At 33.2% G+C, this 24,722-nt stretch overlaps 1 protein-coding gene across 1 annotated transcript in view; it reads right to left on the reverse strand.

Moving 5' to 3' along the window:
• Nucleotides 1–24,722, reverse strand: part of MET (MET proto-oncogene, receptor tyrosine kinase) — a 155,099-nt gene that overhangs the window by 102,922 nt on the left and 27,455 nt on the right. The window contains exon 2 of the mRNA XM_074268218.1: nucleotides 15,681–16,892. Coding sequence (XP_074124319.1) covers nucleotides 15,681–16,877 — 1,197 coding nt within the window. The 5' untranslated portion in view covers nucleotides 16,878–16,892. The remainder of the gene's footprint in view (nucleotides 1–15,680; nucleotides 16,893–24,722) is intronic.

Consider the following 24,722-nt stretch of genomic DNA (forward strand, 5'->3'; position numbering starts at 1 on the left):
TAGACCAAGAGGTAATAAATTATAAAGCCATGGAAACCTATGAAAGCTATGTAACAAATAGATATTTTCAAAATGGCTCTTAGACCTGTATGGGCCCTTTCTTCTTCTACAGTGCTAGTGGCAGTCTTGGAAATCTGTATTAGACTTGACACAATTTTAAAAATCATTATTAAATAATTTATAAGATCTTTAATGATGAATAGATTAGCAAAAAGAATGGAAAAAATAATAGTTATTATTAATGCCCCAAAAGATAACTAAAAGAATATAATCACTACTGAATTATATATATTTCTTTCTTTTTATAAAATCTTTATGGAAATATCTACATGTATATCATATGTAACAAAGGTAAAAGTGAAGCAAAAACCAGGAAGCAAACATATTAAGATGAAAATATTAGAAGGAAACAGGAAGACTTTTCTTAAAAATTTTCACAGACTATATCTTTATAGTAACAATTGACAGAGACACAAAGAATCCTTGTGACACTAGCTATATTTATTGTTTGGTAATTAACCAAAAATGTATTTGATTTGAAGGACTAAAAAGTAGCCCTCCAAAAAGTATTATCTCATACATAAGCTAAGGTCATGAGTAGAAAATTCTATTTTTTGGCTCTCAGGTTAATCAGTATCAAAATTATAAAATAGGGGAGATTCATGTTGCGTAAGGTACTTGTACTGCTATGGAGGAAGTCTTGGAAGTAACCAAATGGAAGATAGGGTTTGTGTAGAAGGTGAGTTTCTCCGTTTCTGTTTTTTGATGGTTTTGTTCTGATGGCATCAAAGCTTAGAATATTATCCATGTTTTCTCTAAAGAAATTAGTCTAAGAATTCCTACAAGAAAAACTAAAGGGATTGTTTAGATCCTGCCATGAAGTCCATCACAATAGTCCATGTTTCTAGGATGGGCACTGCAGAGAGAAAATATTCAAAAATCTTTAGAGGTTGGTTTCTCATTGCTTACAAAAGAAAGCATAAGTTCCTATCTCTATCATTCAAGGATTTCCACAATTTGTCTTAACATCTTTCCAGTCTTATTTAATATTATTATTCATGTTAGGTTCCAGCTATTGTACTATTTTTTTTCCTTCTTGTTTTTCCCTCTTCCATCTCACTGTCTCTGTTTTTGGCTCTGTCTCTGTCTCTTTATCTATCTCTCTCTCTATCTATCTATCTATCTATCTATCTATCTATCTATCCATCCATCCATCCATCCATCCATCCATCCATCCCATCTATCTATCTATCCATCCATCCATCCATCCCATCCCCTAATCTTTACTTCCCTATCTCCATCTCTTAATATAGGTCTCCTAAGTGAAGCCTTCTTGGTCACCTCCCTCCCCTTGCTACTCAAAATGTGGAAGAGCCCTCTTTATTCTTAAATATTTCATGGAAATACTTCTTTATATTTATTATAATCTTTTGTATCTAAGTACTTGTATTTTATTTGTTTTTGTTTTCAAAATGGCAAATTAAATGTGCTTGTACAGACTGGATCTTTAATGAATTGATTTGAATGGAATTGACTTTGGGCATCGTGCTTCAATTTGTTCCCAGTGAAAACTGAGTACTAAATAATCTTTTAGATTACTTTAGCTCTAAAGTTTCATGATTCCATGAAAATCATGGGTTGATCATTTGCAATTACAACAAAAAACATTGAAATAAACAATTTATTAGTTATTATTAATAATATTCTTGACTATCCTATAATATTCTATTTCATGCTAAACATGAACAAAACTCACAAAATAATAATATGATAAATAAACCTTTCTTCCAGTCCTCTTCTAAAGACAAACGTTCCATGTAATTCTTTAAATGTTGTCTCATTGGGATTTTTCTCTAACAAATAAAAAGGTTAAGTTTCTGTCACATTTCTTAAATTAAGAAGATAAAAGGACAAGCTTGTAACATAATTAGTTAATACAAATTGAAAATACTTCACTTTTCATTGCCAAGATAATTTTAAGAGTTATTTGTTTTTGCAATTGACTACTACTGCATTAGTACTTATAATCTGCTCAGTGCATTAGCACTAAATACTATTGATTCAGCCAGAGGTAATAGGCCAATTTAATCTTTGGATTTTTCCTATTCCCTATGCAGAGATTCACATAGAGTTAAGTTAGTGGACTAACTGATAAAATCATATGCTAACCTGTTTAAAAGTTTGAGTATATTGGAAATTTAAATAATATTCAAAGTCACACTTTTAGAGATTTGGAAGAAAATCAAGCCTAGGCTATGTATTTCTAGATCATGAGCCAGAAAATTTAATTTCCATAATATCAGTTCTAAGAAAAAATACTTTACAAATCAAAACTGACCTCAATTCATCCTTTTGTACCTAGGAATAGGATATGAAATATCATCCACCATTTAATGTTCTTTGATTGATGGAAATTTTGTTGATGTAAACAGATGCCCAGACAATTGACGCACTACTTGAGCTTCAACTCAGAATTTATTCATTATTTTATAGTTATATTATTCATGATGTTTTTTCTGAAATGTGAATGTTAAGCATGATTTAAAACTAACATTTATCTTATGCCAATCTGCATTTGTTAAAACACTTTCTGGGCCTTTTACTGAAGGAATTAAACAGATTTTAAAAACTGATATTAACTAGGCTTACTTCACTCACTCACATTTACCCCATGAAGAGAAAGAAATGCAGCAAAACTGTTTAATAAGGCAGAGCCATACTTCTAGACTGGAAAGTGAAGACTTCTCTAAATTGTTAATATGCAAATGAAACTACTTAGAAATTATGGTTAGAAAGAATATAATTAGCAAGTTGGAATATAGCCAGGATCCTGGAGTTAACATCTTCACTTCTATGAAAAACATAAAAGGATTTTTAATGATTTAGGAGTAGATGAGGTCTTGGTTTCACTTCACATATAAATGTGTTATTTTGCCACACCTTACTAACTTTAGAAATCACTTCCCTATTAAAGACCATACCTGGGCACTGAATCATTTCTGACTCACAGGGAAATATATGCTCAACATTTCTGCCAAACAATGAATAATACAAAGCTGGAAATTCTTGGTAGACCTACTAACTCAATCATGAAAGATTCTTGTTTCTCTTGTGAAGAGTGATAGGATCAGATTCAAAGTCCTGTGACCTATAGATAAAAACACTTCAACATGAATAGAAGTGAATACATATTTAGAAAGTGCTTCTGTGGCTTATGAAGGGCATTTCTCTGAGACAAGTAATGGAAGTATTATTGAATTTTATGAATGAAGAATGAGACTCTGTGAGGGTAAGTGATTTGCCTATGGTCATGAAACTAAAAAACTATTTCATGCAGGATTCAAACTCAGGTCTCCATTATACAGTGCTGATTCTCATAAGTAGGAATTATCATTAGAAAGAATTTAATAAGCAGTCTGGAATATAGCTAGGATTATAGAATCACCACTTTTCCATTAAAACCCAGAAAGTTTATTTGGGAAGGCTACAGTACACTTAATAATTTGCACAATCTACTATTGCCTAGACTGGATATGTTGTGAGTCAAATGAAATTTGCACAGTATGCAAAATGGCATACTCCAGGTATTCAAATAAATCAACATTAGCCATGTGCCTCAAAATTAGTGCATTCCATTGCTTATAATTTTGCTATACATCCATGAATATGGAAACAGATTTGTAGCATTATTTTATTTTATATTCAGCTGAGAATAACCTTCAAAATTTAGAATCACTCAGAATTTCACAAGTCTTTAAGTAGATGACAGAAGTGAAAGAAATACTATATCAACACTGGGATCATTGTTTTTAATATTTATTAAAATGGTCATAGTTGCCTTTCATTCAGATTCTACTTAATTTGAAAGTCTTGAATCATGAGCATCTCAAATTTGGCCATAATATGTTTCTCACAGGCACTTATTGCATTAGTCTAAAATGTAATTCCACTGCAGGCTCAGGTTTTTTCTTCAAGTTCCATGTTGAAGGATCATGTCATAAATAAGGTATTATTATAAGGATGTTCTTCTGATCCTTATGGAAGCAAACTCAAATACATATTGATCTGATAATAAATTTGGTGCCATTATAGTAAATCAGATTAAATCTCTATTATGTTTATATTTTTAGATTATACAGCTTGCTTAATGTTCTGAAAACATTAAGGATAAAGAATTTAAAATGAAAAAAAATTAATTCTCAGGTAACATAGGTAACACTTATCAGTGTAATCCACAGGTAACCCAAAGCTTCACTTTATGTAATAGTTTCAAATTTCCCATAGTACACACAATTTGAATGGCCAATATATGGCCACCACACTGCAAAGTTGATTTCTTTGCTTTCTCCTTGTAATGCTCTGATGGTAATCACTACTGAATAATAAATTAGGCCAAAGAAGAGTTAAGGTAGAACAGAGAGGGGAGAAAGGAATAAATCGGATTTTTCATAGAGGGAGGAATGGAAGACTTTTTTTTTTCTTTTTTTACTGATGAAGAATGTGAAGCTTCAGCAAGGCTAAGTAAAATGTCAATGGTTCCCTGGTCAATTAGACTAGATCTCAGTCCCTTGAGTCTCGTGCTCTATCTTCTTCAGCCTTCTTTTTCCCCAGAAAATCTCCAAATGACTCAAGGAATCAGAGAATTTTAGAACTGAAAGGGTCATAGGTCAAAGGACCTTAGATTTGGAATTGGGGAGGGAATTTAAAAGCCATTGAGTCTAATCCCTTCATCTTACAATTAATAAAGGGAAGCACAGGGATGGACATTAAATAACTTGTCTCAGGTTGCCCAGCTGTTAAATGTCTGAAAAATACAGATAAGGACACACTTCTATCTTGAATACACAGAGATGAATGTTAAATGATCTGTTCTGGTCATATACTTATTAAATGTCTTGAAGAAGGTCTTTCTGACTCTAAGTCCAATGCCTGCTTTATCTATCATACTGTGCTGCTTCACTGTCCTTGATATACTTTCCCTTACCCTTCAAACTCATTCACACAATACCTACATCACCAATTCACTCATTTGTAACTTAAACCTCCTCATTCCTGACATGCAGGAATGCAGGAATCTCCTCAATTTCAAATGTACCAAAATTGTCAAATATAATTTTTACATGTGATTTCTATTTTAAAACTCATTATTTAAAAATGATATGCCATATGGAATTTACAAGAAAGAGAAATGGTAGAATGAGAAATCAAATAGACCATAGACAAATAGATAACGGTAATCATCCTGAATCTGGAAGTCACTGGCCTAGTCAAAACAGAACATGCTCTACAAAATACATATGACTTTTCAATTCTATGGGAATATCCCAGTGTGGGAAAGACTTCTACCAATGGAGAAAGGTACCGTAACCACTTAGCTAAGATGTAGAGAGTTGTCTAAAATGTACATAGGTTAAATGATTTGTCCATGGTCATATAGCTATAAAGTGTCAGAGGTAGGAAACTCCAAGCCTCATACCTTATCATGTTGTCTCTGTGTTATTACGCTATATCAAGTGTTGAAAGTAATACATTCACAGTTTAGGAAAAAAAAAGATCAAGTGTTAATCATACAGAAATAAAGATATTTCTTTCATGTAAGATTGCTGCCTTTATAGCTGTTAAATTTTGAATGTGATTAATATTTTTGGCTTTTAGATTCAGAAAACTGCATAAAATTAAGAATGAAAAATTCTTTATGATATTTTTTCACATAGTAGTGTATTCTCTTATTTCTGGGTCCAATAAATAAAAAGAATGAAATCACTTTTCATTGGTAACATAAAATCTATTTCCTTGAACATGCCAGATTGTTTAACTGAGCAACATCTAACTTATAATTATAGGGATATGTTATCTTTAATATTGTTAAGAATTAGCAGCTCAGATGGTGTGAGTGACTATTGTTACATGACCTATAAGGAGTTATTTGTCTTTATTTTATTAAATATCACTAGACATCCCCTCAAGATGAGAGATCAATAATGGGACCCTGTGGTTTCCTGATGGAAGGCTGCAATTATTTTCTTCCATTACAGTTTAAACATAACCTAATTTTATCCATCCATCATCTTTATAATAATAATAAAAAAACATCACCATATGTTTATTTTCTTGTCTCTTTCTATTCTTCCTTGTTGACCTCTTTTTATTGTATTCCCTTCCAAAATTACTTTAATTTATTTTGCTTTTTGCCTTTGACAGGACTATAGGAATGACCAATTACCTTTGACACCCACTGAAATACTCAGCTACACTGTGACAGAAAAATTTTACTTTAATTTTCCTTTATATTGGAACTAAGTTGGACACTTTGGATTAAAGTATAAAGAGAATTTGCAAACAAGGAGGAAAGCACAGAAAAAAAGGAAACTGGCATTTTATAAAACTCTCTCCTCAGTAGTGACATATATGAATGCAAAGATACTGGCAAAACATTTAGCTTGAATTCCACCCCCTACCCCCATTTTTTTGGTTGGGGGGTGGTGGTGGTTTGGGGCAAAGGGGAGAGAAGAGAACAATTTTTGTGATTATACCAGTTAGCTTGGTAGATAGGACCATGTAGGTATATCTTCTTTTCCCCTCCCTTTTTTTCTTCTCTTCTTTTTTACTTCCCTCTCCTCCTTCCCCTCCTCTCTCCTCTCCTCTCCTTATTAGACATTTTCCTTTCCTCTCTCCTCTCTCCACTAAACACTGCTGTTATCACTACAATGATAATGCATTCTGAAAAACTCTACCAGTATAGTGAAAGCCTTGACAGATCCTGTCAACCAGGAAATACTTTGTAAACTGGTCCCTTGGTAAATTGTATACCTGTTGTCTGAGAACTATCCTAGCTAAAGTTTGAAAAAGATTCACGATCAGAAGAAAGTCTGTAAATGATTGATTCCTTTCATCATAGAAATTCACTAAATTAAGTTATTGAAGATTTGTAATCTGTATTAGTTAAGGGATAAAATAAAGAATCCTTGAGATATTAGAAGCATAGTCTTAAGAAGAATGCCCACAAATCAACTGTGTATTGGGGGAAATTAAGCACATTGAAAGAAAGAAGCATGAAGTAAAGTAGGAATCATCAGAGTCCAACAGAACAGAAGTTCTCCATTTTCATTCACTAGTTTTATGCATTAAACTTGAATTTCTTTTTGCACAATTACATCATCATTTCAAAGTTCCATCATTTTATTCTTTTCAGTAATGTGGATCACAAATAAATAGCTTTGAATTGCTTTGACTTAAAAAATAATCACCCAAGGGCCTCTGAATTTAGCTAGGCTGAACCTTGGAACAAAAAGCAGACAGCTCTTTGTTATACCTGAAACCTTTGGAGCTTGGTAGCATCTGCTAGCACTTGTGCCCTGTTGGATAAATCTTCAAGTATCCAGAGTCATCTATAAGCACAAGAAAGCACCAGGGCAGTGCTTCCTTATTATTACTTTATATTTTGTATTTAATAATCTGTGTATATATATTGTTTCCTTACATGTAAAATAAAATAGCTCTCTGAAGGCAACAAATTTATCTCTTCTGTCTTTGTAGCCTCAGTGTCTAGCACAGGGATTGGCATACTTGATAAATGCTTATTAAACTAAATGAAATGAAATTAAATAAAATAAAGTAAAATGGTTGCTTATCAAAGTAACTAAATATAATGAGAAAAAATTTAGGCATAGATTTTATCCATTTTAAAGGTTTTTATAGAGAAAAGCCTTGATTGACCAGAATGCTTAATGGTGGTTAAAATAATTTTTTAATTAATGAGAATTACTCCAAGATTCCTTTTCCTTTCAACTTGTTGAAAATCTTTCCAAAATGCATTAGTCCATTTCCCTGTATTTGTAATATAACATACATCAGATAATTTAATCTATCTTTGATGACTGGGAAGCTCATAATGCCTACGAGTCAGCATTCAACATTGATTCTTGTTGCAGAGCAATTTAAATGTTGACGATTGGACAGAATATATACTGATCCTATGCTGTTTATTGCCTTGGATTTAAAAAGGAAAAACGCAACAGTCATCATCTTATTTGTCTATGATTTATCTCTTTTCCAAAGTGGTTTGGTAGGACAGTGGAGTGATTGTAGAGCAAGGTAAAAGCAGAAGTGAAGAATAACAGGTGAGGTTAATTGAAGGTTATTGGTATCACATGATTAAGATTTTAATATATTGCTAATATTCTTTTCAACTCGTTTGTCTTCTTATTCTCAGATTAGAAAAGCATTTCCTCTTGATCCCATCCTCTTTTACCTTTTCTAGATGATTATATGGACTACTCTTCCCCCTTATCTAGTCTTCAATGTCTCCCTTTCTTTTGATTCCTCCTCAGTTACTTACAAATAAGCTCTACTTTTAAAAAACCCTTTTTATTACCATTCCCAACAGCTGTACTACAAAATTTATCCTTTCTTGGCTAAAAAGGGGAAAGGCACCTGTATTAGGTACTTTCATTTCCTCTCTTCTCACTTTATTATAAATTCTTTGCATTCTGGTGTTTGACATTATCATTCAACTGAAACCACTCTCACATAAGTTAACAATGATTTCTTAATTGTCAAAATAATCTTCTTTGCAATCCTTGTCCTTGACCTGTATGTAGTATTTGGCACTATTGACAGCCTTCTCCTGGATATTCTGTCCTTCCTAAATTTTCATATTCTCCTTTTATTTGTCTATTTTTCATTCTGTTTTATGCTCTCTTTTGTTTATTCTCTTTACATTCTCATTAGTCTCATCAGTTTCAAAAGTTCAATTATTGGGGAAGCTAGTTGATACAGTGGATAGAGGCACAAACCCTGAAATCATAGTTCAAATCTGGCCTCAGCTACTTAACATTCCTAGCTGTATGACCCTGGGGAGTCACTTAACCCCAATTGCCTCAGAAAAAAAAAAGTTCAATTACTATTACTATGCATGTGATTACTAAATATATATAAGTCTGACCCTAATCTCTCTCTATTCAATATACTATCAATTGTCCATTAGAAATTTAAAACTAGAACTTTTGTAGGCATCTCAAACTGAAGATCTTCAAAACAGAATTCATTATTTCTCACCAAACCCATCTTTTTCCTAAACTTCTCTATTACTGTCCTTCCAGTCATCCAGGTTCACAACCCTAGTGTTATTGATTCTTCCCTCATCATTCACTCCACCTATCCATTCAATTGCCAATGATTATGATTTCTTTCTCCAGATCTTCTTTCATACAAGTCCCCCTCTTTCTACTCAAACAACCACCACACTTATTCATGCCCTCAACACCTTTCACTTGGAGCACTTCATGGGTCTTATAATTGGTCTCCATCCCAAATCTCTTCCCCTCTAATCCATCTTCCACACAGCTACTAAACTTTTCTTAAGATAATGATCTGATAGTGTCAACAACTGCCTCACCTCAATAAACTCTGATAGCTCTCTATTACTGCTAGAATTAAATATAAATTCTTTTATCTTTAAAGTCTTCTCCCAACCTGATCCTTCTTTTGAATTTTCCAATATATTATTTTCCATGAACTCTGTTGGTTCAGTCATACTGGCCTACTTGCTGGTCCTCACTCTTATACACTCCATGACCCATCTCTTTGCCTTTGCACTGATCGTTCCCCAAATCTGGAAAACAATCCCTCCTCACCTCCATCTGAGTCTTTTGTTCTTTTAAGGCAAAGTCAAAGTACCACCTCCTTTCTCAATTCCTTTAGCTACTAGCTAGTACCTTTTCTTTTATCATTATCTTCTATCCTACACATGTTTTTATAAATATTTATCTTACTTTATTAGAATGTATATATTGTTTACCTTATTAGAATGTAAGCTCCATGATAGATTTTCTTTTGCCTTTGCTTTTCAGGCACAGCACTTAGCATACTACCTGGCAAACAGTTTAACAAATATTTGTTGATTAATTGAGTTCCTTTTTGTCAGTCCACTTTGTGACAACTGTTGAACTTGGGTCAACTGGATGGTTTTGCTAATAAGGCCATACAGGGTTTTAAGCACTATGGATGCTATCAGGTAGATCAAATCAAATTTTTATAAAGCCACGTTGCTGGCTGAGTAATGACAGGTGTGTGATACTCGGTAGGGTATTCTAAGGCAGTATTCAAAAAGTCTATAGGGGCAGAATCATCAATGTCTCATAGCTTTCTGAACCATGACTCCCCCTCTCCTACCCAACTCTCACTTGTGACAATAGATATCAGGGATAAAAATAGCAGTTGCCCCAATAGCTGTCTATCATCTTCTACAAACTATGGCATTTATCTATTACTCTAGTTACAAATCCAAAGGGTTCTTCTTGTTCTTTCCAGATACTAATTTTCAAAGCTTCTAGACTCAGTGTCTTCCCCAGATAGAAAGAATTAACTTTCTCTCAATTTGCTTTTCCCTCTTTTGAACTGTTGGGCCTAGGCTCTATTCCTAAAGAATCTGCAATAATAAGTGATAAAAGCTGAGTAATACAGTACCAGAATCCCTATTGTGCTGGTGCCTAATCATGGATCAAAAAATCATAAAACATTCCAATATGTTACAATTAGGAACATTTTATGATGAACTTAGAAGCCATTTGGTTCAATCCCTTTGTTTTTAAATAAGGAGGGAAGTGAATCCCAGAAGCAGTTAAATGATTTGCTAAAAGTCCTAAGCAATAGAAGTGGATTTTGAACTTAGGTTCCTTTGATCTTAATGGTGCCTCTTACATTTGGTAGACACCTAATAAATAGTTGTTGATTTACCATAAATAGGCTATTTCCAAGAAAAGCATGACAGAATGGCAATAATAAAAATGGCACCCTTGACTACAGTTCTCTGACGTCAAATGTATCATTTAAGAGTCTTGGGGAAGTGATATCAATTATATGATGCTTAGGGAACAAAGAAATATACTGATTTGGCAAGTTGGAGAGGTAAGAGTAGAAAAAGGAAGAATCACAAAGGAAGTGGGTTATGGTAGGGTTTAAAATATTAGGTCAAATGCTGTCATTCCTTTTTGTGTACTTTTCATTTATGTCCACTCATCAATGAATCAATCAACAAACATTAAGTGACTACTATATTCCAGGGATTATGCTAGTTACTAGGGGTGTAAAGACAAATATAAGACAATTTCCTCCTTCAAAGAGCTTCTATTCTATTAGGAAAAATAAAATGTGTACATACACACACACACACACACACACACAAAATAAAAAGGTTGTTTGGGGACTTTAGCTTATATAAACATATACACACAAAATACAGTTTCAAGAAAGAAAAATAAATGTGATCCATAAAACTTAAAGGCTTGTCAGAGGTTTGATTTTCAATGTTGACTAGAGACTATGATATATTAAGCCTATTATTGACTACTAGACAGTCTGGCATACAGCTAAAGGTGGGTTAGATGCCAATAAGGCACTATAGTTGAAATTAAGTGGATACATGCTGAGGCATTTTGTTTGTATCTTTTACAAAAGTGATATTTATGACTACTCCTAAGAATCATATATATATACATATATATGTGTGTGTATATATATGTTTTATATATATATATATATATATATATATTATGTTATATTGTATAAATAATATATTTATTATAATAGAATATATAAATAATAAATAAATACATATTTATAAGAAGCATATATAAATGTAATATATACACATATATGTATATACATATATATAATATGTATATATTAAAATAAACATACAACATACACACAAAATATGTTTAGGGATAAGATTGTGTGATTTCAATGTGCAGTTTTTACAACATATTCTAAGTATAGATTCTGTTAAGCAGTATCACCCAGGAGAAATCTGTTTTGTTGTTATTGAGTTTTTTTTATTCATACTAATCAAATATAAAACAGTAGAATTCAGAGCTACAGAAATACAAATGAATGCCTGAGTGGATGTTGCATAATTAGAAATCAAATCAGGAACAGAATGACTTCTGCACCTGCAATTCCAATCACTTCATAACTTGCTCTGTGCTTTACTCAAAGAAGAAAAGGAAGGGAAGAAGAGTATAATGCTTCACTTTCAAATCTGTCAGTTTCTTGATGACCACTTCTTATAGTATCTACATCTCAGGAGAGGCTGCTACTTGTCACCATAGCACCGAGCCTCATCATCTTCATTCTAGTCATGATCAGTAAAAGTTGTACAAAATTACCCGAGTAGCATTAGGCTTAGAGGAGATGGATCATTTCAACAGGTGCATTTCCAGATGAAGTTTCTCTCCACAATGAAAACCTCGTATTTTAAATTTACCCTGAACAACTACAAAATGGTCCAGTAGCAGGGTTACTTTATATGTCTTTGGTTTGGCATGCCCTTATCTTCTGTGCTCATTGATCCAGATTGACAAAACTTGTGTTGTGATATAATTTTAAAAATATTGATAAGGGTAACCAGATGGCACAATAGATGAAACACTGAATGAGGAAGACCTGAGTTCAATCTAGCTTGACACTTACTAACGGTGACCCTGGGCAAGTCATTTAACCCTGATTGTCTTACTAAAATTTTTTTTTTGATAGCTTTTGTTATATATTATCTACCTTTTTTGGAGTATATTCCTTCCTATCTCTTACCTAGTGAATTATGTCTCTTAACCAAAATTTGTAAAGATAATTAATCAACTAACCAATGCATCAGCTAGGACTATTGATGTCACATGCTCATACTTCCTTCCCTTTGAAAAGGAGAAACTTGTGCTATATTTCTAATAGCCTTTGTTTCTAAAGTATCTTTGACCAAGCATTTCAGTGTCTAGAAATTTTCAGCTTTCAAATCTTTGATAGCATTTTAGAGACAAAGTAGAGACTTTTAGTGGCAAACCAATGAGATTAAACTGATATTACAAAGCAAATAATAAACAATGATTGGTCTTGGTCTAGTTATTTATATTTTATATTGCATTACAATTTTTGTGAATTTCAAAGTAGAAGAAATTTATTTTTTTCTTATTTTGTTATGTGATATTCTATGTAACTGAATGATCAAATAATAAATGATCAGTTAGCTAATATTCTAGAAATATATGTGTACTAATCAGTGCCACAAGGAGGGCCAGTTGTCATACTTGATATTTTGCCACCTGCCCTGGTGCTATAGAGAGAAATTTGTCATTTAGTTCCTTTCCAAACTGGTTTGATTTAGAAAATTATTTTTGTGTGTGTGTGAATAAAATTTTACTGAGTGTCTTCATTATAAAATGGAATCTGAGAAATGAATGTGATCAGATTATTGGGAATAATTTAATGAGTTTTTTCATAGATATATATAAAAATAGAAAAGGTGAGATGGTTTGTGTCATGAGGACTGCAGAGAATGACAGCCAAAAAATTATATCAAGCAAGCTTATAAGGGAGATACAACAGATGGTTTAAAGGTATTTTGCTTTATGGAATTTTGCCAATATAAATTTGGCTTATTTTGTAAGAAGTTTGTGTTGGCAAGCTCCATCTTGTTTCCCTCAATGACTTCTGTGTAGTGAGTACTAATGTTTTTAGGTGTAGTTAATAAAGAAGAAATGACATTTAGAAAAATTTCCTGAAAGTAATTCTGTCTTGAATTTCACCAGACCATGACTTTTGTCAATTCCAAAAGGAACCTCAATAGAGTCAAAAGGGGGTGAGGAGTTATTTATACTTATTTTGGAGAGTCTCTAGAATAAATAAACATTTTTAACTTGGAAAATAAAGCCTTTAAAAAAGAAAATTATTTGCTGTAGCAAGAGATAAAAAGGCTACAGTAAGGTAAAGTCCAGCAAATGTTTTAGCCAGCCCAGAGGCCATATAGTCTCAAAGTTCTTTCTGGAATTCTTAATAGTAAATTTTCTTAAATAGAGGTTTTATGTATCAATGTCCATATCTATCTATCTATTTTCTATTTATTTATTCATTCATCCACTCACCCATCCATCTATTATTTATCTCTCCCCCTTCCTGTCTCTCTCTCTGTATATATATATATATATATATATATATATATATATATATATATATATATATATGTATGTATATACACACACACACCTAAGTCACCTGTATGTGTTTGTATTTACAGTCAGATAAACACTATGATTTTTAATCCCAAATCCAAATTTCTTTGTGCCCACAGAATCAGGGAATCTCAGGGAAGAAAATTTATGGAACATTTAATCCAAACCATGGCAGAATAAGAGTCCCCTCTAAAATGTACTCCCCAAGTGATCAGCTAACTTTCTCCCCAAAGTCTTCACAAGAGGGAACAGACATTGTATCCTCCATGTCTGCATAGTTTTAATCATTAAGAAGGTCTTCCTTCCATAAAGCCTATTTTTTTCCTTTGCCACTTGAATTCATTCATTGATTTTAGTTCTTCCTACTGGCACCAAGGGAACAGGTTTATTCCTTTCAAATATAGTGAAAGATAACCATCACACTTCCCCTTAAGTCTTCTCTTTTCTTAGGACTTTAAATCCTTATATGGCATGCCATTAGCCACTGTAAAACTCAAATCCAGATCTTTTGATTTCAAGTTTAATGTTGACCTAACATAGCTTCATACTGCCTTTCATTCTTGAGCTGCTTTTATGTTAGGAAGTTCATTTTATAGTTAATGTTTATTGATAAATGTTTAACAACCAGCTCCTCACGAAATCAAATTATGTTAAGTGCATCTTAAAGTTCAATTTATTATCAAGTATTATTATTGTTTTTGCTTTTATTATTTTCTACTTCACTTTCTTAAATACAGACAATCAAAAAAAAAGTCAAGCATGAATTTTGGCAGTATCAATTTCTGAAGTGTAAATGCTCACAATAAAAATTTAAAAATTGTCTTAAGAACTAGTTCCAATTGACTCAGTACACTATTTATCCTGTAACTTCTATCCAATGGTTCTTTTTTCTGACCTCTAGAATTAGCAGAACATTTTGATTTCTTGTTGAAGAAAATCATGAACAAATCTGATTGAGACATTCCCAGACCTCTAGTTACTTATTGGAATACACATATACATACACATATATATATACACACAATGTATATATACATATGGATACTTACACACATATGTACATATGCATATATTCATACATATACATGTATGTATCCAAGAAAACAAGTGAGATCACAATCCATTGAAATAAATTGAAAGCAGAAATTTTCTAAATACTTGGGGAAATACATTGACCCACCTTCAAAATATGTAATTAAATATATTTTTCAGAGAGTTTTTTCTTAGTATTTTAATAACAAAGGCATGAATACAGAATACAACCAATCAATGGGAGAATGAAATTTCAGAATGAATCTTTCTCCTTGTTTCTTTAAACATCTAAGCTACTTTATACATCCCCTTCTAAATATCAATCGACTTTTCAGATAGATTTCTACATTTCAGTTTATGAGCCATTGTTTTATAGAGATTAAACTTCTGCAAGTTTTACCAAATTAGCAGCTACCATAGCTTTTATGAGAAATTACAGTACAAAAATCTGAATTAAAATATTGATTCTCTTCTCGCTCCCTTTTGAGTATGCACATAGCTTTTTCCCAAGCTATATCTTAAATATGCTAATAAAAAATTCCAATATATTTACAAATTTTCAGTTGAATGAATGGTAATTTACTAATAATGCCCAAGATCAGTGCTAAAATATATTTGTTCCTCATAACTTATAAATAAATAACTTACCCTATTAAAGCAGGGCTTGTGATTGTTCCCATAAAAGTGCTGAAGACATCTCACATTATTTTTGTTCACAATTCTGTTGAAGAAATCATTGACAAATTTGATTGGGAATGCACAGACTGCTGATCTCTTGATTGGTTCCGAAGAGTCTGGTTTACTTTGTGCAAATACTCCAAAGATAATGTCATCATTGGGTCCAACACCTATTTGCCTAGCTAGATGTGCACCAGGCTTACTCACATATGCAGCTTGTAGAAGGTTAAATACTTCTTCCCTTGGTGACCTTTTTCTCCTCTTCTCAGTAAGAATACATTCAAGAGGCATTTCCATGTATGAATGCAATCCAGAGTCAATGGAACAGAACCTGATTATTCTTGTGTGAAAAGTCTGAGATTCGAGAGTTTCTCTTTGGACAGTCAGAAAATAAATGAAGTCACTGCTTTCAAAGGCATGTATATATTTAATAGGGTAAGAATCTTGGAATTCAGGCAGAACATCAATATAGGACTGATCAGTCAAAAATTTAAAACCATCTAGTGTTTCCTTTAGCCTCCTAACAGATATTGAATGTAAGGAATGATCTGCGAAGGAAGAATTTATGGTATTGCCCACAAAGAAGTTTATAAATCTGTCTTTTTCTGTTCGTAGAACTTTAGTCCCTAAAGTGCTCACCACACAGTCAGGACACTGGAGGGACTCCTCATCCATCTGTGGGGAATATATGCAATAAACTTGTGACTCTATGTCAGCAGTATTATTGGGCTGAAACACATGGCGCTGGCAAGTCCCTCGATTGACACTGCCACAACTAATGAGCTGGTCATCATAGTAGGTGTCAATAAGCAAGGCTTTATTGACATTATCTTTCCAAATACTACCTGATAAGTTGGCTTTGTGACTGCAATCCTGACACGGAGAACAATCAGGGTGTTCCAGCACAGGCCCTGTCTTATACTCAGAAACATTATGAAGATCTTCATTTAAGACATAAATTTTGTTGATTGCACCCAGAAAGATGTGGTGATTGTGAAAAACGATATTCTGGATCGGGGTTTCTGCAATGAAGTTGGGAAGTGGATACTTCCTATTAACATCCATTTCAGACTTGACAAGGGCTTCCTTACACTCTGCTTTGCAATTCGGCACCAAGGCAAGCAGTAGCATTGTAATCCCTGGTACAAGCACAGCAGTGGGCTTCATTTTGAGATGTTTTATCTGCCAAAACACATGCAAGGCAAAAATTATTTATGCTTCATTAGAACAATCATAAGAACTGAAAGCAAAAATATGAACAAATCACTAAAAATGGAACTCAATCTGTAATTTTGTTTTGTTGAGGCAGAATGATTCCATGTAAAGATGCATTGTGTTACTGGACATGACTGTATAAAGTTTAATTTTGGGTCTATTACCACAAATGATTAATTTTCCATTGTGAGATACAAGTCAAGTTCTATGTTAAAGACATTAATGATGAAAATAGTAAACATAGAAAATTTCTTTGTTATTTAACTCCTTGTGACTTTAGTATCTGTGGTTAATGACTAGACTGATACTTAAATGTTCTCAGTCAAGTAAATGAATTGTGGTTAGGTTGGTCTTTTGTATCAGCCTCTACATTATGTTGTAAGTCACAGAATATATTGTTGTCTTGGAAATTTGAAGTATTATTATGCTAAATATAGATTTCTTTTGGAAGAAAACAACCATAAATTCTAAAAGCAATAAGATCATGTGCTGTTCATAGGATTTTTTTGGGGGGGAGGTTTACTTATAATTTGGCTATAGTTAACCTATTGTTACTGACAGACAAATGCTTCCATTAATATTAGATCATAGGGAACCTAAAAATAAAAAGCTTGAATAATACAAATTTTAAAAATCTTCAAAACTTACGTGCTAAAATTATTTCCCAGGGGAAAGCCATATATTATTTATTTCAAAAGCATAGCACTGTTTATAAGAGAATCCTATAATGTAATTATATGTGTAAGGTCAAGATCTCTACTGGGAAAGAACACTTATTTTATTAGCAATTACTTTTAAATTTCAGAATACACACACACACACACACACACACACACACACACACACACACACACACACAGAGTCACAGGATCTCAGATTTCAGAAGTTTTCTAGTCTATCTATACCTGAAGCAGGAGTCCCCTGCATTCTTTATATCATTATCTTGATAGTGCTTCAGGAATGAGAACTCACTCCCTTCAAGACTAAGTGTTGACTAAGTCACTGTAATTGTTAAGAAGCTTGAGGGACAGCTAGATGGTGCAGTGGATAGAGCACAAGCCCTGAAGTTGGTAGGACCTGAGTTCAAATATGGTCTCAGACACAATACTAAATACTTTCGAGATCTGTGACCCTAGGGCAATTTGCTTAACCCCAATTAATTGCATCAGCAAAAAAAGGAGGCTTGAAAAATATTACTTAAATTATAATGCTTATATTTTTCCTTCATAGAGTCTCACAATTGCCTCTATATAGATCTAATGTTTATAGGCAGATGTTATTGTCTGATATAATTTGAGGACTACCACCAATCCTTTTAGATGCTCAAATGTTTTTCTCTTAGATTCTGAAATTCAATCAGTCATGCAATCATAGAATCATAGAATCACTAGATTCAGTCTCCTAAGAGACTGTTAGAGGTAAAGTTATTTGCAAAGCGTCACACAGTGTCTCAATTAGAATTTGAACCCAAGTCATTATTATTCTAGTTCTGTGCATCAGAATTGTACATATTACTCTACTTATGTACATCACTCCACATACAGCCCAGCTAATACACTTCTTAGTAACAAAATTATACAGGGAAAACCTCAGGTGAATATAAGAACAAAGTTACCTTAATAATGAGAACTCCCTCAATTGGAATGGGCCACCTCAGGCAGCAATAAATTTCCCATCATTTTACTATCTTCAGTTTTGGGGTATATATCCACTTATTAGGAACAGTATTCACTTTTTGGTTAGGGATTGGATAAGGGAATTCCTTCCTGTTCTATAATCTTATGATTCTAGGGAAAGGCAAGAAGAAGAAAAATCCAGTAAAGAGAGCAAAGAAATAGCCAGAACCTGCATAATGTAACTTCCTGGAAGACAAGGGAGGAAAACATTTCAAGAATCGATCAATAGTATTAAATACCACAGATAGATTTACAAAAAAAAATTCAAAAACTAAAAAAAGGCAAATGGATTTAAAGAAAGAAGTTTTCAGCAGGATGTTAGGGGCTCAAGTCAGATTATAGAGGTTTAAAAAGTGAATGGTTAATGCAAGGAAGGAGGTGGCAATAAAATACTCTTTAAAGAAACTGGGTAGTGATGGGAAAGATGTGTTGAAAGCTTAATTCAGTAAAAGAGGCAGGATGTTTTTTTTCTTTTTTAATATAAAGAGATCTGATTATGTTATAAATAGAGGAGAGTTAGTCGATGGAGGAAAAGTGACCAAAGATACAAAAAAGTGGCCATAATTAAGGGAAGAAGGTCCTACAGGAGACAAGGAGAGACAAGATAAAAAACCTAAGGCTATAAGGATTCTATAGATGTGTTTATATAGTTCTTAACCATTTATTTATCTTATTTTAAATTGTGCTAGTGATTTTTCTGAATTTTTTTTAATGAACTACTTTTTTGAGTATTGTGACCTTAAATCCATTTTGTCCAAAATTCTGTGGTTTTTATTACAAAATATTGTATCTTGTGCTGTTTGGGAATGCATATATCATGTTACTGGAGAATTGCCTATGCTTAAGAAATAATAACAACAATAACAACTAACAGTTATGTAGAGTTTACTATGTGCTAGGAACCATTTCATTTGATTCTCATAACAACCCCCTGGAGACAAGTACTATTTTTATCTTCATTTTATATAAGAAAACTGAAATTGAGTACCTTGCCTCACTTCACATAGCCAGGAAATGTGTAAGGTTGGATTTGAATTAAATTTTGTCTTGTCTAGCTTCTATCCACTGTGGTACTTAGCTGTCTTAGATATGCCTTTTGAATTTAATGGAATTAATGGACGAGTTATCAAAAGAGAGGAGCTTGCACTTCTCTCCCTCAATCACTAGAGAGAAAGAATAGACTGCAAGAGAAGAAGGAAATTTGAAGCACTGAGGGAGAGAGTAGAAAAAGCATGCAATGGATGAACTGGATTCTTCAACAAAGAAGGCAATAAAGTCACCTGCTGAGAATAAAAAAGGGGTTACAGGTGCTATTTAGATCTTTGAAGATTGTGGACACTTGTAAAAAGAGGACCAGCCACTCTGGGAAATTTGAAAAGGAGTGTACTAGAGAGGTACAATAATGATTATAACTCACATTTTCTCACCACAATTCTAAAAGGCAGGGATACTTAAATTTTTTTTGTACTATGGGACCCTTTGGAAGTCTGGTAATGAGAGCTGACCTCTTCTTTGAATAATATTTCAAATATTGTTGAATAATAGTGAAATAATATTTCATTTGTATAAAATTAAGTACTCAAGATTATAGAGAAAAATCAATTAAATGATTATCAAAATATATTTTAAGTTATTCAGTGAAGTAATGCAATTATTATCATTTTTTATTTTCTTAAATTGTGTACATAATTTGCTATCCTACTGGTTAAGTTAGGTGGTATAGTAAATGGAGTGCTAGACCAGGAGTCAGAAAGATTCCTCTTCCTTAGTTCAAATGTAGTCCCAAATACTTAATATGTAATTCTAAGTAAATTACTTAACCTTGTTTATCCTAGTTTCCTCATCTGCAAAATGATCTGGAGAAGGAAATAGCAAACCACTCCAGTGCCTTTGTCAAAAAATTTCCAAGTAGGATCACAAAGAGTCTGACATGATCCAAACAACTGAACAACAACAATCATAATCTCAGAATACTATCATTACTATTAATGACTACATCTTACAGATAAGGAAACTAAACCATTGAGAGATTAAGTAATTTACTCCTCATCACATAACAAGTATCTGATGTATGTTTGGAATGAAGGTGTCCTAACTTTGAGTCTAGTGCTCTGCACACTATTCTGTGCACTAAATAACTGACGTTTTAGCATGAATCTGTAGTGGAACTAGCTGGCACAGTTTTATGACTTTCTCAAGACCTGGCAATCCTCCAGGAGCAAGAGTGCAGAAAGCAAACACTGGAGTGGAACATGGTAGACAAAAGTGGCAAGTGATTGTGGGGTTCTGGCCTGGAAAGAATCAAAAACACCTAATCATGGTGTCCAGGTTAGGCAGAGGTGTAAATGAAGTCAAAAAGGGGCTGATGGATTAGGGGGCTAGAATAAAAGAAGTATTCCTGATAGGGGCTCAAAGAAGGTTCGGTAAAAGTGGAAAAAGAAAGGTAGAAAGTTAGGACAGTGTAATGGATATGGAAAAGCACTAGATTTGAAAAGGGGAAAGGAAACAAGCATACATTAAATACCTACTATGTACCAGGAGTTGTGCTAAGTACTTTGCAAATATAATCTCATTTCATCTAAGTAACAGACTTGGTTCTGCTATTTATTAACTAAGTGGTGTTGGGTAAGTCAAAGTTTCTCTGATTTGCAGCTTACCCATTAGTTAAGTGGAGATAATAACACAGGTCGTGACTTCCTTACATAAATTAGGTGATTAAATGAGATAATATATACAGAAGAACTTTCAGGAAAAAAAATAGATTTCTGTTCATTAAAAAAAAAATACAGAAGTCATGAGATGTCACCAAAGGGATTGTATATGTACCTTCAGGAGAGGTTAATGTATTATTAGTTTTACTTAAGAGTTTTACTTTGTTAGAAGAGACTTCTCATAAAGTGGGAGTAATCTGTAAATGTATGGATTAAAAAACAAAAACAAAAACAAACTACAATGCATGAATAATATTTAGAGTGACAAAAAAGAAAGCAATTTGAAAACTCTAAGGTACCACCCAAATGAAAGGTACTTTCCATCACAGAATGTAATGTAGGTATTATAATTACCTCCATTTTTGGATGAGAAAACTGAGGTACATGGAGGTTAAGCCCTGTGACCAAGGTCAAGCAACTAGGAAACTCTGAGGCTAGGTTTGAACCCAAGTCTCTTTTTGAGTCCATGTTTGGGACTCTATCCATTGCACTAGGTAGCCAAAATATATTAGAATCTTTCTTGGATAGGGATATTTTCAATTAGTGGAAACTACAGATTGTTTAAACTATTAAATTAACCTGTGAACTAAATATGCCATTAAGTAATATTTGGACATAAATCCTTTCCCTCCAAATCCAGCTCTCCCTCTAATGTACTATGATGCTGAATTATCTGAGATCTGAATTTAATATACTCAAATATTCAATTACTTAAAGGGATTCACTGATTCAGATATTCCCTCCAATGATGCAGATCCAAACCCATCTATCCCTGACCATCCTGGGAAACTCTGGTCCTTGTCCTCCTATAATTCCAAAACAAGGAATCCCCGCAACATGCTAGAATGCTTTCATATATATATATATATATATATATATATATATATATATATAATGTGTGTGTATCCATACACACATTATATATACATGTATATATATATGTATCTGTATGTAATTATATGTGTACATAATTACACACACACATACACATTTTCTTTCTGATATTGGCCAGGACACTAATAGAGCTCTCAGGATGCTGACCTGTTGAGCACCTAGATAGTACAGTGGTAGTAAAGTGCATGTTTTATACTGAATTAGAAACTAGATGAACTTTTCAACCAATATGTGAAAGAAATAGAAAAGACTGTCCTATTCAAATGATCTGAATACTCTTTGCCATTTACTCCTTCATAAAAACAACAAAGGAGCTAACGATGAGACTCCAAAGTATTCTACTTTTAAGTGTCTTAAATCCATTCAATTTCATTCTCTTCACTCACATTAGATGGCCATTATCCTGGTTTAGGTCCTTATTACCTTTTGCATTAAGTCTCCTAATCAATCTCTTTGTTAGTGTTTTCTATGTCTATTCCATCCAGGCAAAATTAATATGCCTAAATCAACTCTGACTATGGAATTTCTCTACTCAAAAATCTTCAATAGATCTGTCATTTTTAGGATAAAATATCAACTCCTTAACTTGTCATTTAAAATATCCTATATACAACTCCTGCCGATCTTTCGAGACGCATTTCATTTCTCTTCTTCACACATTCTATATTCCATCCAAAGTAGTCTATTGCCTGTTAGCTGAACTCTATATTCAGTCTCCCATATTTGTGTCCTTGTATAGAAAGTTGCTTTGAATTTGAATGTACTTTTTACTTAACTTGACCTCTTGGAACCATTAGCTTCCAGAAATATTCAACTTAGGTACCCTTCCTACGGGAGGTAGTTTCTAAATTGTTAGTGCTCATTCCCTGTTAAGTTAGATGTGTATGTGTGTGTGTGTGTGTGTGTGTGTGTGTACCTACACACATACATACACATGCACATATATTTATATATGTATATACATAAATATATTATATACATACCTATGCAAATAGGTACATGTATATATTTATGTATACACATGTGTGCATATATAAACATATACAGATATTTATATACATGTACATAAATACATTTACACCTAAGAGTAGTCAGATAGTGCAATAGATAGAAGGCTGAACATAGAGTCATGATGACTTATCTTCCTGAATTGAAATCCAGCTTCAGATATTTGCTGGCTATGTTTCATTGGGCAAGTCACTAAACTCTTTTTGCCTCAGTTTCATTATCCATAAAATGTGCTGGAGAAGGAAATGGCAAACCACTTTTATATCTTTGCCAAGAAAACCCTATATGGGAACTTGAACAGTTGAAAACAACTGAAAACAGCTGAACAATAGCAACAAAAATATATATCATCACATTAGGTGGACTTCAAAAAAGTGCCCACAACTTTGCATCTTAATTAAGATTGCTATAGATCTTAAACCGATGGTAATGCTTTAGTATTGTTCAGTGAAATGTTAATTAAGGAATCCACTTAATTGGAACATAATATTCTTTGTTTTGGTGCTTTCATGAAGAGAAATAGACAAATCATAAGACAGAAAGACGATTTTTTAAAAAAGGAAATCTTCTAGTATATTATCTAAGACAAATGCCTTTTCAGACTAGTCTAGTCTTGAGCATGTATCATGTGCACTGATCACTGATGTGTCAAATGGCAAACCCCAGAAGCAGCAAAATCACAGTTATGAAAGCAGTCTTAAAGATTACCCACCCAAGTCTTCTTACTGTACATGCAAAGAAACTGAGGCTCAGGGAGGTTAAGTGAGTTGCCCAAATTTCATTATGTAATAGTTGGACATAAATCCTGTCCCTCCAAATCCAGCTCTCCCTCTAATGCACTATGATGCTGAATTATCCAAGAGATCTGAATTTAATTTCAGTGAATTTTATATACTCAAAAATTCAATTACTTAAAGGGATTCACTGATTCAGATATTCCCTCCAATGATGCAAATCCAAACATATATATATATATATATATATATATATATGTGTATATAATTATACACACACACACACACACACACACACACACATTTTCTTTCTGATATTGGCAGGATACTAATAGAGCTCTCAGGCTGCTGACCTGTTGAGCACCTAGGTAGTACAGTGGTAGTAAAGTGCTGAATCTGGAGTCAGGAAGTTCAAATTGGACCTCAGACAATTACTGTATTATCCTGGCTAAGTCACTTAACCTCTGAATGCCTTTGTTTCCTCAACTATGAAAGAGGATAGTAATTGTAGGTCTCCCCTCCCAGGGTTGTTGTGAGGATGAAATGAGATTATATCTTTAAAGCACTTAGTATAAGGCCTATTACAAAGCAGACACTTAATAAACCTTCCTTCCCTTCTGTAAAGGGCTAGAACTGAACAATGCACTTGGATAATGAAGCACATGAGACTAATTGCCATCTCCTTAAGAACAGAGAAGCTAAACACCTTAAATGACTTCAGAAATTGATAGGAGATATCCAATGGATGCGTCCCGTGTTAGGCTTGACTACCTG

Source organism: Sminthopsis crassicaudata, chromosome 5, assembly GCF_048593235.1.
Source record: "Sminthopsis crassicaudata isolate SCR6 chromosome 5, ASM4859323v1, whole genome shotgun sequence".
In the NCBI taxonomy this organism is placed as follows: Eukaryota; Metazoa; Chordata; class Mammalia; order Dasyuromorphia; family Dasyuridae; genus Sminthopsis; species Sminthopsis crassicaudata.